Genomic DNA, 17,567 nt, shown 5'->3' with positions numbered 1-17,567 from the left:
ACAAAGGGTTCACATCTAGATGCAAACCATTCATCAATTCCAAAAATAGACAGGCCAGAGTTAAATTTGCTGAAAAACACCTCATGAAGCCAGCTCAGTTCTGGAAAAGTATTCTATGGACAGATGAGACAAAGATCAACCTGTACCAGAATGATGGGAAGAAAAAAGTTTGGAGAAGAAAGGGAACAGCGCATGATCCAAGGCACACCACATCCTCTGTAAAACATGATGGAGGCAACGTGATGGCATGGGCATGCATGGCTTTCAATGGCACTGGGTCACTTGTGTTTATTGATGACATAACAGCAGACAAGAGTAGCCGGATGAATTCTGAAGTGTACCGGGATATACTTTCAGCCCAGATTCAGCCAAATGCCGCAATGTTGATCGGACGGCGCTTCATAGTACAGATGGACAATGACCCCAAGCATACAGCGAAAGCTACCCAGGAGTTCATGAGTGCAAAAAAGTGGAACATTCTGCAATGGCCAAGTCAATCACCAGATCTTAACCCAATTGAGCATGCATTTCACTTGCTCAAATCCAGACTTAAGACGGAAAGACCCACAAACAAGCAAGACCTGAAGGCTGTGGCTGTAAAGGCCTGGCAAAGCATTAAGAAGGAGGAAACCCAGCGTTTGGTGATGTCCATGGGTTCCAGACTTAAGGCAGTGATTGCCTCCAAAGGATTCGCAACAAAATATTGAAAATAAAAATATTTTGTTTGGGTTTGGTTTATTTCTCCAATTACTTTTGACCTCCTAAAATGTGGAGTGTTTGTAAAGAAATGTGTACAATTCCTACAATTTCTATCAGATAGTTTTGTTCAAACCTTCAAATTAAACGTTACAATCTGCACTTGAATTCTGTTGTAGAGGTTTCATTTCAAATCCAATGTGGTGGCATGCAGAGCCCAACTCGCGAAAATTGTGTCACTGTCCAAATATTTCTGGACCTAACTGTGTATACATATATATACAGTAAATATATGCAGTACAGACCAAAAGTTTGGACACACCTTCTCATCTCTAGAACAACTGTTAAGAGGAGACTTTGTGCAGCAGGCCTTCATGGTAAGGCCCGTTTCACACATCAGTGAAAAACACAGACGTTCTTCACTGATGTGTAAAACACGCACATGTCCCTCCGTGTTCCGTGATTCACGGCACACGTGGGTTGTCCATGTGCAATCCGTGATTGCATATGGACATTACTCACCTGCCTTCGTTCCTGCTGTCCATGGTGCTGAACTCCTGGGCTCTCCAGTGTCCGCCCACCGCTCTCAGCACCTACTTCCTGGTCGGGTTTTCCTGCTCTCATGAATATTCATGAGCCAGACAGAAACTGCCGAGAGCAGAGGCTGCAGAGAGTGAATCGCAGGCAAGGTAAGTTGAAAATATTAAATATTTAATATGTCCGTGATTTTCTGGTACGTGTTTCACTGATCACACACGGATCACACCATAGTGTGGTCCGTGGGTCATCAGTGATGCTAGAAAAAAAGTGACTTGTCTCCGTGCAGAATCACGGCCACGCGTGCACGCTATACGAATACACGTTCAGTGAAAAATCACTGATGTGTGAGCAGACCCATTGATTATAATGGGTCTGCGTATGTCAATGATTCTGGTACATTTTTAAAAAAGCACAAACGTACCAGAATAACTGACGTGTGAAATGGGCCTAAAATAGCTGCTAGGAAACCACTGCTAAGGACAGGCAACAAGAAGAAGAGACTTGTTTGGGCTAAAGAACACAAGGAATGGACATTAGACCAGTGGAAATCTGTGCTTTGGTCTGATGAGTTCAAATTTGAGATCTTTGGATCCAACCACCATGTCTTTGTAGAAAAGGTGAACGGATGCCTGTTTCCGGTGAACTACATGCCGGTTCCCACCGTGAAGCATGGAGGAGGAGGTGTGATGGTGTGGGGGTGCTTTGCTGGTGACACTGTTGGGGATTTATTCAAAATTGAAGGCATACTGAACCAGCATGGCTACCACAGCATCTTGCAGCGGCGTGCTATTCCATCCGGTTTGCGTTTAGTTGGACCATCATTTATTTTTCAACAGGACAATGACCCCAAGCACATCTCCAGGCTGTGTTAGGGCTATTTTACTAAGAAGGAGAGTGATGGGGTGCTATGTCAGATAACCTGGTCTCCATAGTCACCAGACATGAACCCAATCAAGATGGTTTGGGGTGAGCTGGACCGGAGAGTGAAGGCAAAAGGGCCAACAAGTGCTAAGCATCTCTGGGAACTCCTTCAAGGCTGTTGGAAAACCATTTCTGGTGACTACCTCTTGAAGCTCATCAAGAGAATGCCAAGAGTGTGCAAAGCAGTAATCAAAGCAAAAGGTGGCTACTTGGAAGAACCTAGAATATAACACATATTTTCAGTTGTTTCACACTTTTTTAAGTATTTCACTCCACATGTTTTAATTCATAGTTTTGATGCCTTCAATGTGAATCTACAATTTTTAGAGTAATGAAAATAAAGAAAACTCTTTGAATGAGACGGTGTGTCCAAACTTTTGGTCTCTGTGTAAATATATTTATATATATATAATTTCCAAAAACCAGAAGGCAGTACTCCACTTTTCTTTCAAAGTGTCCTGTGATATGGGCCAGTAAAGAAGATTTTATTTGAAAGAGAAGAGGAGTGCTGCCTTCTGACTTTTTGGAAATATTGAAGGGACGGTAAGATGCTGTTGTGAAGGATTGTTACACCCAACCAATGTTTAAGTGCTGCTCATGAAATTGTTTATATATATATATATATAAATACATTCAGTATATATCTATATATATATATATATATATATATATATATATATATATATAGTGGATATATACAGTAAATATATATACACGCACATATATATAAGTCGGTCTCCTCTTCAGTTCTAGACTCCTGCAGTTAAGAGACCTGTAGTGACATCATGAGAAAACAAAGTCCACAGTACCCTGGTCAAAAAATATATTAGCCGCCTTTGTAATCAACACACAATCAGTGGTATAGGGAAGCACGTCCAAATCAAGGATACCATAAGAAAAAAGGATGACAGCACCCCAATGGTGGGCTGTCATCATATTTTCCTATGCTATGGTGACATCATGGACACATAAAGGTCCTCGGAATAGAATTTCTGGGGGCCCCTAAGAGAGTGGGGCCTTGAGAATTTGACTTCCCCTAATGCCAACACTGACTGTAACTAGGGCTTATGTTTGGAATAGGGTTTATAGTTCAAGAGTACTCCAAAAATACTAAAAAAAATATGCAAGGGCTTATTTTTGGGGTAGGTGTTATTTTCAGGGAAACATTTGATGGGCTAGACTAGGTGTCAGAGTATGATGAGGTAACATAACAGAATCACCTATACTGGCCCTAGCACTAGGGTGGGCCTAGCTGTGCTTGTTCCCAAAGATATGTCTAATGGTGAGGATGTTTGGGCCGCCTTCCTAACCCTAGATCCTGAGTAGCCCTGCTCTATACCCTCCCCCATCCACCCCTGGGGAGAGCAGGGCAGGAGTGGTTTATCCCACACAAATAGACAGAGAAAGATCAAAGCTCAAACTTGGTACGTACACACACACACACACACACACACACACACAGAGGTGAGACAATACCTGCTGAGGAGGAAATAAGGAATCAAGGAGGAAACTAAAGGACAATGAGAATATTTCCACAACGCACCAAACAACGCCCAGGAGATCACCAGAGGAATATCACTACAGCAGAAGGACCGGTATAGCAAATGAAGCTATGATCAGCGTGAGGGAACAGGCTCCCACATTTTTTTGAAGGGTGGAGGCAGCTGTGATAGGTCTCCAGTAACCTATGACTCTAGCAGCAATCCATAAATTAATTCCTGCTAGACCGATCACTAATAAACACACAACTGGTCAATGCCCGAGTCTGACTGTATAACTCAAAAGAACCATGGAAATCATAGTGTGACATGTCAGACTCTGCTGTGCGAACAGGGTCAGAAATAGCCAAGACACTCGGTGATTTTAGAGCTGAACACCATGTGACACTAGGCCTGGAATTTTTCCATCCTCTATGAATATAGTAGATCAATCACTGACATCTAATGGATATCTCACAGCAGCACAGAGTGTATCAGCACAGCAAACTTCTGTGATTCCAAGTCTAGCTTTAAAAAGTTGCTTTTGTTTGCTTTTTCTTATACCAGCCTCTGCAATTTTTCACATTCTGAATGAATCTGTGTTTTCCCCCTACTTTACTAATTTTATACAAATGATAAATGCGAAAATATTTTTTATGTAATTTTCACCCCATTTTGCTTCCAGGTTGTAGATCTCCTTGTGTCAATGTGTCGTTCTGCTTTGGAATCTCCGAGGAAAGTTGTCATATTTGAGCCATATCCTTCAGTGGTAGACCCCAATGATCCTCAGACCCTGGCCTTTAATCCACGAGTATGTATTTTCATTTTTCTTTTTCTCTATAGTTTTTTTTTTTGTCTATTTATTAAGTATTTGCTGACTAGTCAACTACTAGACTAATTTAGTTCCTTGTCCTTCTTGACATGGATATCACTGGTCATGTGGCCAAAGACAGCTGTATGTTGCTTGTGACTCTCAGGATACCATGGCCACAATAAGCAAGTCACAAAACACCCAACTGATTGATATTTTACAATAAACTTTTAGCGGTGTTGCTACCCCATTCACTTGTTTTATGTCACCATTCCGCGATCTATTACTGGGCACCCTGTGCCGCAGCCATCTATCCCCAGTATTAGCGATTCCTCTGCACTCTGGGCTGACTTGACACCTGTGCAATAATCAGTAGGTATGGTGGCCATCAATCCCTTCAAAATACTACTTCCTACTCTATTAGATTTCATGTACAAGTTACAGAATTACTGACATTGCTATAAAGACTGAATGTGCTTATATGCACTAGATAGCTGTCAGCCAACAGCGATCTCTTTTCATTCTCCCACACACATGGACGCTCAGCTAAGCATGTTCTCTATGAGAGCATCACTACTACACTCCTCTGATCTGGCAGCAGCCTATCTCTGCCCAAGGCCACAGGGAATGTCCCCCAAGCTTTGGGAATCCCCAAATGCCCATAATTTTGTTGAACAGTTATACACCTCGGCTTTTGTGGTACAATTTCCCATTTTGTTGACCTCTATAACTGTATAACATCCAATAATTATGCCCAAACAGGTACCAAGAATGAACTTTTTGTTGATTTTTTTTTTTTGTTTTGGGTGTGATTGATTAGGAAAACAATTAAGGCAAAATTGTTAAAAACTGCCAAAAAGGAAAACCTGTTACCCATAGCAACAAATCACAGCACAGCTTTCATTTTTCAAGAACAGAAAATGGAATGAAAGCTGTACTATGATTGGTTGCTATAGAAGGTTTTACTATAGAACATTTTTTGATGATTTCCCCCTTTCTATGGCTTTAATTAGCGCAAGATATCTCAAGTAAAATGTTTTCTTTGCTGCATTTTCTGTAGTTTTTAACATTATTGTCTGTAGATTTCGTGACGTCTTTATTTTCTCAACAGAAAAAGAACTACGACAGAGTAATGAAGGCATTAGACAGTATCACTTCCATCAGAGAGATGACGCAAGTGAGCACACTTATTTATATGCTGTAATGAGGTTTATTTCATCTTATTACATAATAATGTGGATGAGACACATGTGTTAAATATAGCCGGGTAATGGCTGTCTGGAAGCAGAGAATGATATTAAGACAGGCTGCGGTGAGGATCGTCCGGCACTGACGGATACTGACGTGATCTAATGCAGGCAGAGACATCGGCCGCAGAGTTATGGCATAATCATCCGTCAATAGACCTTATGGACACAGTCAGGGTCCAGCTTATTGGCTTGTAATAATATAGCTTTACTAGACATTGGAGCCCATTGTGGCTGTATCTGCTGTGACCTGTTTTGCTCCACCATTTCTAGATCAGAGACATACTGGCTTACTCATAGGACATCTACAGTAAGCTAAAAAAGGTGGCTGTGCCCTGAGCCTTGCTTGGGTGACTCAAGATATCATGATAGTTATATCAGAAACTCGTCCTTATGAAACTATTCTGTCAGCAGCATGCAGTGCCTGGTACTGTCAGCAGAATGCAGTGCCTGGTACTGTCAGCAGCATGCAGTGCCTGGTACTGTCAGCAGAATGCAGTGCCTGGTACTGTCAGCAGCATGCAGTGCCTGGTACTGTCAGCAGAATGCAGTGCCTGGTACTGTCAGCAGAATGCAGTGCCTGGTACTGTCAGCAGAATGCAGTGCCTGGTACTGTCAGCAGAATGCAGTGCTTGGTACTGTCAGCAGAATGCAGTGCCTGTTACTGTCAGCAGAATACAGGTTCTGGAGCTGTCAGCAGAATACAGGTTCTGGAGCTGTCAGCAGAATGCAGGTTCTGGAGCTGTCAGCAGAATGCAGTGCTTGGTACTGACAGCAGAATGCAGTGCCTGGTGCTGTCAGCAGAATACAGATTTTGGTGCTGTCAGCAGAATGCAGTGCCTGGTGCTGTCAGCAGAATGCAGTGCCTGGTACTGTCAGCAGAATGCAGTGCCTGGTACTGTCAGCAGAATACAGATTCTGGTGCTGTCAGCAGAATACAGGTCCTGGTATTGTCAGTTGAATACAGTACATTACAGTGCCTGATACTGTCAGCAGAATACAATACCGATACTGTCAGCAGAATACAGGTTCTGGTACTGTCAGCAGAATACAGGTTCTGGTACTGACAGCAGAATACAGGTTCTGGTACTGACAGCAGAATACAGGTTCTGGTACTGACAGCAGAATACAGGTTCTGGTACTGACAGCAGAATACAGGTTCTGGTACAGACAGCAGAATACAGGTTCTGGTACTGACAGCAGAATACAGGTTCTGGTACTGTCAGCAGAATGCAGGTTCTGGTATTGACAGCAGAATACAGGTTCTGGTACTGTCAGCAGAATACAGGTTCTGGTATTGTCAGTTCAATACAGTACATTACAGTGCCTGATACTGTCAGCAGAATACAATACCGATACTGTCAGCAGAATACAGGTTACATAGTTACATAGTTACTTAGGTTGAAAAAAGACCTAGGTCCATCTAGTTCAACCTTCCTCCACCAGTTCTACATTTAGTCACTAAGTCATTTATAACCAACAATGTTTTGTGTACTGAGGAAATCATCCAGCCCTTTTTTAAAAGCTGTTATAGTATCTGCCATTACTACCTCTTGTGGTCGGCATTCCTCAGTCTGACCGCTCTAACTGTAAAGAACCCTTTCCTATTTAGGTGTCGGAATCGCTTTTCTTCCACTCGCAGTGAGTGCCCCCTGGTCCTTAGTATTGTTTTCGGAAGAAATAAGTCATGTGCCAGTCCTTTATATTGACCACACATGTATTTATACATATAAATGAGATCTCCTCTGAGACGTCTTTTTTCTAAGCTAAACATATCTAACTTTTTCAATCTGCCATCATATGGGAGGCCTTCCATTCCTTGTAATAGTCTAGTTGCCCGCCTTTGAACTGACTCTAACTTCTGAATGTCCTTTTTAAAATGTTGAGCCCAAAACAGGATCCCGTATTCCAGATGTGGCCTCACAAGTGATTTATAGAGGGGTAACAATACGTTGGGATCACGGGATCTAATCTCTCTTTTTATACACCCTAAAATCTTGTTTGCTTTAGCAGCTGCTGCTTGACATTGAGTGCTGCTGCTCAGCTTATTTGTAATGAGAATACCCAAGTCCTTCTCCTGTTCTGTAGTCCCGAGTTTACTTCCATTTAATGTATACGCAGCTATAGGATTACTCCGTCCTAGGTGCATTACTTTACATTTATCAACATTAAATCTCATTTGCCAAGTATCTGCCCATTCTGACATCTTATCCAGATCTTTTTGTAATATTGTACTATCCAGGTCAGTTTTTAATATCCTACATAGTTTGGTGTCATCGGCAAAGACTGACACTGTACTATCAATCCCATCCACAAGGTCATTAATAAAGAGAGTAAAAAGAATCGGTCCAAGCACAGATCCCTGCGGCACCCCACTGCTGACTATAGCCCATTTAGAGAATGTACCATTTATGACTACTCTTTGTTTCCTATCTTTTAGCCAATTCCTTACCCTTACCTTGCATATTGTGTCCCCTAGTCCTTGCTTCTGGAGCTTTAGTATAAGGCTATTATGTGGTACAGTATCAAATGCCTTTGCAAAGTCCAAATAAATCACATCAGCTGCATTACCAATATCCAGGTTTGCACTTACCCCCTCATAGAACCCCAACAGGTTGGTTAGACACGACTTATCTTTCATGAATCCATGCTGTTTGTCAGTTATCATATTATTTTCTGCAATATATTTTTGCATGTCATCCCTTAAAATGCCCTCAAAACCTTTGCATACTACTGATGTCAGGCTTACTGGACGGTAGTTGCCTGGATCTACCCTCTTACCTTTCTTAAATATCGGTACCACATCAGCAATCCTCCAATCCTGAGGCACCAACCCTGTTACAAGTGAGTCTAAAAAGATGAGATACAGCGGTCTGTCGATTACGGAGCTCAATTCCCTCAATATTCGTGGATGAATGCCATCTGGCCCTGGGGATTTGTCAATGTTTAATTTACTCAGACGTAGGCGTACTTCATCTTGTGTTAAATTAATTATATCGGGTGGTGGACTTTGATTTTTCACTTGTTGAATGATCCCTGGTACAGTCAGTTCCTTGGTGAATACAGATGAGAAATGCCTATTTAATATCTCAGTCTTTTGTTTGTCCTCTATAACTAACTTGTTATTATATTTTAAGGGTCCGATACTATCCTTTGTTTTCCTTTTGGCATTAATGTATTTATAAAAGATTTTGGGATTTATTTTAATGTCATTGGCGATTTTTGTTTCAGTAGCTAGTTTTGCTTGTTTGATTTCTTTTTTGCATTGCCTATTGATATCTTTATACTCCTGCAATGCTATTTCTGTATTCTCAGCCTTTAAGATTTTAAACGCCCTTTGTTTTTGTTTTATTATACTTTGTACAGTCTTATTTATCCATAGTGGTTTCTTTTTATTCCTGGACATTTTATTACCAGAGGGTATACGTTTTTTACAGGACTCTAGTAGTATATCCTTAAACTTACCCCATTTATGTTCGGTATCCCCAGTTACCATGACTCTGTCCCAATCTACACATTTAAGCTCTTCCCTTAATTTGTTGAAATCACCTTTCCTAAAATTCAAGGTTTTAGCATTCCCCCTTTGAAATGTTCTATTGAATATTATGTCGAAGCTTACCATATTATGATCGCTGGTGCCCAAGTGCTCCCGGACCTGTAGATCTGAAATGGTATCCGGTCTATTTGACAGGACCAGATCTAGCAAATTATCTCCCCTGGTCGGTTCACCTACCATCTGAGAGAGGAAATGGTCTTGAATGGTAGATAAGAACTTACAGCTTTTAGCAGAACCAGAAGATGCTATGTCCCACTGTATGTCTGGATAGTTGAAATCCCCCATAATAAGAACCCGATTATTATTATTAGCTGCCTTTTCAATTTGTTCCAGCATTTCACCCTCTATTTGTTCAGGTATGTTAGGAGGCTTATAGCAAACTCCAATTAGCATTTTTCCATTATTCCCCTCCCCATGTACATTTACCCATACTGACTCTACATTGTTGCTGTTCCCCTCAATGTCATCATACAACACAGGTTTTAGTTTAGATTTGATAAATATACACACCCCACCACCTTTTTGGCCTTTCCTGTCCTTCCTAAATGTACTATAACCCTGTATGTTTGTCACCCAGTCATGGCTTTCATCCAGCCAGGTTTCCGTAATGCCCACCACATCATAATCCATGGTTAACATAAGAGTCTCCAATTCATTCATTTTGTTTGCAAGACTTCTTGCATTTGCCAGTAGACATTTAATCCTATTAACACCTTTATTACTCCTAGCCTCCCTACGTTCCTTGTATGTCCCATCCCCCCCTAATCCTTCATTGACCCCTACCGTCTCCCTGTCTCTATCTGCTCTATCTATCCCCTTATTTGCTCCACTACCCTCCCTCCCCCCCGATCCTAGTTTAAAAGGTTCTGGTACTGTCAGCAGAATACAGGTTCTGGTACTGTCAGCAGAATACAGGTTCTGGTATTGACAGCAGAATACAGGTTCTAGTACTGTCAGCAGAATACAGGTTCTGGTATTGACAGCAGAATACAGGTTCTGGTATTGTCAGCAGAATACAGGTTCTGGTACTGTCAGAAGAAAATAGGTTCTCGTAGTGTCAGTAGAATATAAGTTCCAGTATTGTTAACAGAATATTGGTCCTGGTATTGTCAGAATACAGCTCCCAATACTGTTAAGAGAATACAGGGTATGGTACTGTCAGCAGAATGCATAGCTCCAGTTATTTATAAAACATTTCTCAGTCATTGAGGCTCATTATTAAAGAAGTTGTCCAGTTACCAAAACTATTTTTTTTTTCTGATAAATCTTGCTAATATATGCCCCTCAACACATCTATTATGTTTTTTCAGCAAAATTACCTTTTATTGTGCACTAGCAGCACACGGTCATTGCTGGCTCCAGCTCTGATGGGGTTAATCTCTCCTCTGACTTCCTGTGTTCAGTTCCTACAAGTCCCAGAATTCTTTGTGGCTCTAGGGCGGTGTCTAGCTTATCTAACACACCCACTGTGTCTAACATACCCATTCTCCTTTCCACCCAAAGCCTCCTTCCTGCCTCTTCCCTGTGTGGATGCACTGAGAGAAATCACAGAGACAGCAGCAGCTCCCAGCTCTGCACAGCCAGGGGAAGAAAGTGTGTGTGTGTGAGTTTGTGTGTGTGTGTGTGTGTGTGTGTGTGTGTGTACAGAAATTATGATTATTAGCCGGCGCAACATGTGAAAAAATAATTGGTGGAAAAAAGTGACAGGGTGATGAGATTGCTTTTTTCCCTCTTGCCTAGTCTGTGTGTCATCCGTATCATCCGCAAACCGCATATGACCGGATCCTGTGGATTAAATGTGCAGCGCATGCAACCGTTATTTTACCGGATCCTTCTGCAGCGGGACACAGAATTTATCGGCCGGCGCTGGAGTCAGCTGACTCCTGATCTCACAGCCCGCACACGCTGCAATGGTTGCAGGTGGGCTCATTCACATTACCGTTCCGTTTGTCCTGGTCAGTTCCTGTTTTTTTGCGGCCCCACAGACAGGAGCATCTTTTCAATGTCTTTTGTGTAGGATCGGATGGCACGCGGTAGCACTTCCATGTGCATCCGATCCTACAAAAAAAAACACATCGGATGCCGTATGTCTGCTCCGTTATTATGGAACATGTCCTATTCTGTTCCGTAATAACGAACCGTGACTCAATACAAGTCAATGGGTCTGCAAAATTCCCAGAAGCAACACGGAAGCACTTCCATGTGACTTCCGTTGGGTGCCCATGCAGTCAGTGTCCCGCTCCAGCCCCAGCCCCGCGGCTGCCCGCTCAGTAGTGTCAGCAGCGGCCCGCACTGCAGTGTCAGCCGCGGGGATGACAAGCGCTACCGTCAGGAGGTTAGTATGTTCATTACCTACGGTGAGGAAGTCCTGCCCTCCTGACGTCAGCGGTCGTCACTGCCTTCTATGCCCGCCGCTTGTCACATCACCTCTCGCTGTCGACCCGAGACTGTGACTAGTGGTCACGTCACGGGCCGCTCGCGATACTTTGTTTGTGAAGGCGGCAGTCATTGAACTCGGTGACAGCGCTGCTGTCAGGAGTTCAGCAATCATCGCAGGTAATATACCTCGCTAACCTCCTGATAGCAGCACTCGTCATGCCCTGCAGTGACCTGGGCTGACCTATTGATGTTAGCTCAGGTCACTGCACGGCTCTCCCAGCAAATAGGGAACATTCTGTTCTTCATTGACTGGGACATTGACTATGGTATGGATCATCGTGGGACCCCCTTGTATTACACCAGACCTGGATTTGGTTTTCTTTCTAATAAATTGGTGAAAGAGGGAATGTGTTGGGGAGTGTTTTTTCAAATAAAAATGTGTTTGTTGTCTATTTTTTTTTTTTATTACTGCCTGGGTTGGTGATGTCGGGTATCTGATACACGCCTGACATCACTAACTCCAGGGCTTGATGCCAGGTGACATTACACATCTGGTATTAACCCCATATATTACCCCGGTTGCCACCGCACCAGGGCAACGGGATGAGCTGGCGCGAAGCACCAGGACTGGCACATCTAATGGATGCGCTACTTCTGGGGCGGCTGCAGCCTGCTATTTTTAGGCTGGGGAGTGTCCAATAACGGTGAACCTCCCTAGTCTGAGAATACCAGACCACAGCTGTCCGCTTTACCTTGGCTGGTGATCCAATTTCGGGGGACCCCGTGTTTTTTGTTTTAAATTATTTAGTTAATTTAAAATAACAGCGTGGGGTGCCCTCTGTTTTGGATTACCAGCCAAGGTGAAGCTGCCAGCTGTGGTTTGCAGGCTGCAGCTGTTTGCTTTACCCTAGCTGGCTACAAAAGATAGGGGGACCGCATGTCATTTTTTTTATTATTTATTTATTTTTTGGCTAAATACAAGACAAGCACCTTAGTGCCACATGAAAGTCACTAAAGGGTGCCAGCTTAGAATATGCAGTGGGGTAGGACATTATATATGTCTTTCTTATCTATCTATCTATCTATCTATCTATCTATCTATCTATCTATCTATCTATCTATCTATCCAGCCCTCTATTCATTCATTCATTCATCCCTCTATCCCTCTGTCTCTATATCTATCTATCCATCCATCTCTATATCTACTCATCTATTTATCTTATTTATCTTTCTTGCTGCTTCCGTTTTTTGCGGTCCGCAAAAAAAACGGAAGGCATGCAGATGTCACACGGATGCCACTAGGATGCATCCGTGAAAAAAAGGACCGTTTTTTGTGGCCCGCAAAAACGGAACGGTCATGTGAATGTAGCCTTAACAGCAGTCACTGCCTGCTGCCGATCACATGTGACCGTGTGCGGGCTGTGTGTGCGGGCTGTGTGTACAGGAGTTCAGCTGAGTTCAGATCAGCTGACTCAAGTGTCGGACGATTAGGCTGGGGCCACACGGGGATTACTGCGATCCCCTCGCATTACACTCGGCTCACGCTCAGTACAGCAGAGCTGAGAGTCATGCGTGTGTCCCTGCGACTGAGGTCCGACTGTGCGAGCAGACCTCAGCTGCGGGGGCGGTCCGCCACTCGAGGGGTGGGCCAGCACTGAGGAGGGCTGGGAGGGATTTCTCTCCCTCTCTCCTCCGTAGTCCACCGATGTACCGCAAGTGCAGTGCGATTTTTCTCTCACCACATACACTTGAATGGGTAAAAGAGAGAGTCTTGCATTACAGTTGTAGCATGCTGCGATTGTTTTCTCGGTCCAATTAGGGCTGAGAAAATAATCGCTCATGTGTGCTGACACACAGGCTAATATTGGTCCAAGTGGAATGCGATGTTTTATCGCACTCCACTCGCACTGTTTTTCTCGCTGTGTGGCTTAGCCCTTACTTGTTCTATGTCCCCCTGCATCCATCGCAGCGTGTGCAGGCTGGAGTTCAGCTGAGTTCAGATCAGCTGACTCCAGTGCTGGACTGAACTCCGCTAACCTCACAGCCCGTACATGCTGCAATGGATGCAGGGGGACACAGAACAAGTAATCGGCCGACACTGGAGTCATATGATTACTTGGGATGAATTGAACAGTAAAATGGTCTGGTGCTCGATGGGCGAAGCCCATGTCGATTTTTTTTTAAAAAAATTCATTAAAAATAAAAAAAAAAAAAAAAAAAAAAAATCACATTGTTTGTGGGCTCCCGCTGCATTTTCTATTGCTAAGGGTAACCCAAGCAGCTACTGGCTGCTAACCCCCGCTGCGTGGTGTTACTTTCACTGGCAATAGAAATCCAGGGAAGCATTTTTTTTTTTTTTAATAAAGGTTTTTGCCTGAAAACTTTTTTAAAAAAATGACGTGGGCTTCGCCATATTTTTGTATGCACAGCAGGCAGCTACGGGCTGCCCCCAACCCCCAGCTGCCTAATTGTACCCGGCTGGGAACCAAAAATATAGAGAAGCCCTTTTTTTTTATTATTTCATGAATTTCATGAAATAATTAAAAAAAAAAAAATGACGTGGGCTTCGCCGAATTTTTGAGTCCAGCCAGGTACAACTAGGCAGCTGGGGATTGGAATCTGCAGTGCAGGGTGCCCAAACTTTCTGGGCCCCCCCGCTGCGAATTGCAGTCCACAGCCGCCCCAGAAAATGGCGCTTTCATAGAAGTGCCATCTTCTGGCGCTGTATCCAACTCTTCCAGTGGCCCTGGTGGCAGGTGGCATGCTGGTTAATAAGGGGTTAATACCAGCTGGTATAAAGCCCGAGATTCTTAATGTCAGGCCAAGTTTGACCTGGCCATTAAGAATCTCCAATAAAGGGTTTAAAAAAAAAAAAAAAAGACATCACACAGAGAAAAATACTTTATTAGAAATAAATACACAGACACAGTAGGGACTCCATGTTTATTACTCCCTCTCACCCCTCCACGACGGAGAGATTTCTGTACTGACCATTCCAGGAGAGAGCGAGGGAAAAGAGAGAGAGAGCGAGGGGGCGGGGGGAGAAAGCGAGGGGGGGGGGAAAGAGAGCGAGGGGTGGGAGGAAAAGAGAGCGAGGGGGGGAGGAAAAGAGAGCGAGGGGGGAGGAAAAGAGAGCGAGGGGGGAGGAAAAGAGAGCGAGGGGGGGGGAAGAGAGCGAGGGGGGGAGGAAAAGAAAGCGAGGGGAGAAAGAGAGCGAGGGGGAAGAGAGCGAGGGGGGAAAGAGAGCGAGGGGGAAAGAGAGCGAGGGGGGGAAAGAGAGCGAGGGGGGGAAAGAGAGCGAGGGGGGGAAAGAGAGCGAGGGGGGGAAAGAGCGAGGGGGGTAAGAGCGAGGGGGGGAAAGAGAGCGAGGGGGGAAAGAGAGCGAGGGGGAAAGAGAGCGAGGGGGGGAAAGAGAGCGAGGGGGGGAAAGAGAGCGAGGGGGGGAAAGAGAGCGAGGGGGGGAAAGAGCGAGGGGGGGAAAGAGCGAGGGGGGGAAAGAGAGCGAGGGGGGGAAAGAGAGCGAGGGGGGAAAGAGAGCGAGGGGGGGAAGAGAGCGAGGGGGGAAAGAGAGCGAGGGGGGGAAGAGAGCGAGGGGGGGAAGAGCGAGGGGGGGAAGAGCGAGGGGGGGAAGAGCGAGGGGGGGAAAGAGAGAGGGGGGGAAAGAGAGCGAGGGGGGGAAATTGAGCAAGGGGGGGGAAATTGAGCGAGGGGGGAAGAGAGAGCGAGGGGGGAAAGAGAGCGAGGGGGGGAAAGAGCGAGGGGGGAAAGAGAGCGAGGGGGGAAAGAGAGCGAGGGGGGAAAGAGAGCGAAGGGGGAAAGAGCGAGGGGGGGAAGAGAGCGAGGGGGGGAAGAGAGCAAGGGGGGAAAGAGCGAGGGGGGGAAGAGCGAGGGGGGGGAGAGCGAGGGGGGGAAAGAGAGAGGGGGGGAAAGAGAGCAAGGGGGGGGAAATTGAGCGAGGGGGGGAGAGAGAGAGAGGGGGGAAAGAGAGCGAGGGGGAAAGAGAGCGAGGGGGGAAGAGAGCGAGGGGGGAAAGAGAGCGAGGGGGGGAAAGAGAGCGAGGGGGGGAAAGAGAGCGAGGGGGGGAAAGAGAGCGAAGGGGGAAAAGAGAGCGAAGGGGGAAAAGAGAGCGAAGGGGGGAAAAGAGAGCGAAGGGGGGAAAAGAGAGCGAGGGGGGGAAAAGAGAGCGAGGGGGGGGAAAGAGAGCGAGGGGGGAAAGAGAGCGAGGGGGGAAAGAGAGCGAGGGGGGAATGAGCGAGGTGGGGAAAAGAGAGCGAGGGGGGAAAAGAGAGCGAGGGGGGGAAAGAGAGCGAGGGGGGAAAGGAGAGCGAGGGGGGGAAAGAGAGCGAGGGGGGGAAAGGAGAGCGAGGGGGGGGAAAGGAGAGCGAGGGGGGAAAGAGAGCGAGGTAAAAGAGAGCGAGAGAAAAGAGAGCGAGGGAAAAGAGAGCGAGAGCGAGGGAAAAGAGGGGGGGAGAGGAGAGGGGGATAAGAGGGGGGCAGAGAAGAGGGGGAAGAGGGGAGGGGGAGAAGAGTGGGTGGGAGAGAAGAGAGTGGGGAAAGAAGAGGGGGGGGCAGAGGTGCTCTGTCATTAACTGTCTCCATTCTAGGACTTGTGGTGCAGGTGACAGAGTGCAGACAGTTGGTCCCATGCAGCAGGACAGGTGGCAGAGCACAGCGGTGACATGCCTGTCAGTGTCTTGCTGCGTCCTGCAGTGCTGCTGGGAGGAGCACATGATCACACTGCCTGACACCGGCCGCTCTCCTGACATCGCAGCAGAGCGGGCGGGTGGAGAGTGTGATCAGATACTTACGTGCAGGGGGGATTTCAGCTGAAGAACCCCCCCCCCCCTGTACTGCACACTGGCCTCACCATCTGCAGGACGCTTAGCCGGCTCCACACTGACGTCCTCCGGCTCCTCCCCTCGATGCTGGGCTGTGCCGTGCGGTACTCACCGCCCACAGCCCTGTCACTCAATCTGAGTGGTGCCAGCCTCCTCTGACGTACCCGACAAGTTTGAGAGCCCGGAATTGCCGGGACGTCAGAGGATACTGGCGGCCACAGCTCCAGGGGGTCATGTGACAGGCACTGAGCGTGCAGGATAGCCCCGCTCAGTGCCAGAAATGGAAACAGAAGCCAATGGAGAAAACGCCTAGAATGGTAAATAGAACTCATACAGAAAATAAAAAAAATGGGTGAACCACCCCTTTAAATATTACAAAGCGACCTAGTGAGCAAAATTGTCTAAAACACAATTACAGTGTTCCTATAAAGAGATTTGTTGTGTATCATTTCTTGTTGTCTTTTGGTTAGCGTAACCCATTGTACACATCTCTGTGTGTGGACCATGATTTTCAAACTGACCACGGGTCTTCTTACCCAATTCAACAGCCTGTTGGGTCAGGTGAACCATGAAGAGTCTGTACGTAGACGGTGAAACATGGACATGTCTACGCAATATTATTTTTACAATATAAGGCATAATTACCATGGTCGTAGGTATAACAAATCCTATGAGACTCGGCCACTGAAGGGACAAGGGGAGGGACTATAAGAATCACAACTAGTGAGGAGCAAACACTACCATGCTCGGGTTCTCAGTACTTGTAACCAGCAGTCGGATGCTCCGGATGGGCTCGACTCGTGTACCGAGTACAATGGAAGTCAAAGGGGAAATCGAATATTTTTCTGTAAGATCTTCCAGAAAAATGCTTGAGTTTCTCATTGACTTCCCATATACTCGATGTATAAGTCTAGCCCGCCGAAGTGTCCGGTTGCAGGGGTGGCACAGGTGATGTAACCGCCATGACTCCTAATATTTATTGTGTCTCTGTATTATTGTATTGTAGTGTTTTGTTATACTCTATTACTTATTTATGGCATTGTTGTAGGTCCCTCTATGCTGCTTTTCCATGAGCCTGTGTGTGGCATTTTTAGTTATTAG

The 17,567-nt window shown here is 45.6% G+C and overlaps 1 protein-coding gene across 1 annotated transcript in view; it reads left to right on the top strand.

Moving 5' to 3' along the window:
- PARP8 (poly(ADP-ribose) polymerase family member 8) overlaps positions 1 to 17,567 on the top strand; it is a 411,775-nt gene that overhangs the window by 351,961 nt on the left and 42,247 nt on the right. Inside the window, exons 16-17 of the mRNA XM_075326712.1 lie at positions 4,321 to 4,446; positions 5,558 to 5,623. Of these exons, the coding sequence (XP_075182827.1) occupies positions 4,321 to 4,446; positions 5,558 to 5,623 (192 nt within the window). The remainder of the gene's footprint in view (positions 1 to 4,320; positions 4,447 to 5,557; positions 5,624 to 17,567) is intronic.

This window comes from Anomaloglossus baeobatrachus, chromosome 1, assembly GCF_048569485.1.
Source record: "Anomaloglossus baeobatrachus isolate aAnoBae1 chromosome 1, aAnoBae1.hap1, whole genome shotgun sequence".
In the NCBI taxonomy this organism is placed as follows: domain Eukaryota; kingdom Metazoa; phylum Chordata; class Amphibia; order Anura; family Aromobatidae; genus Anomaloglossus; species Anomaloglossus baeobatrachus.
Note: the sequence above shows the minus strand (reverse complement) of the source record. Positions and strands in the feature narration are given on the sequence as shown.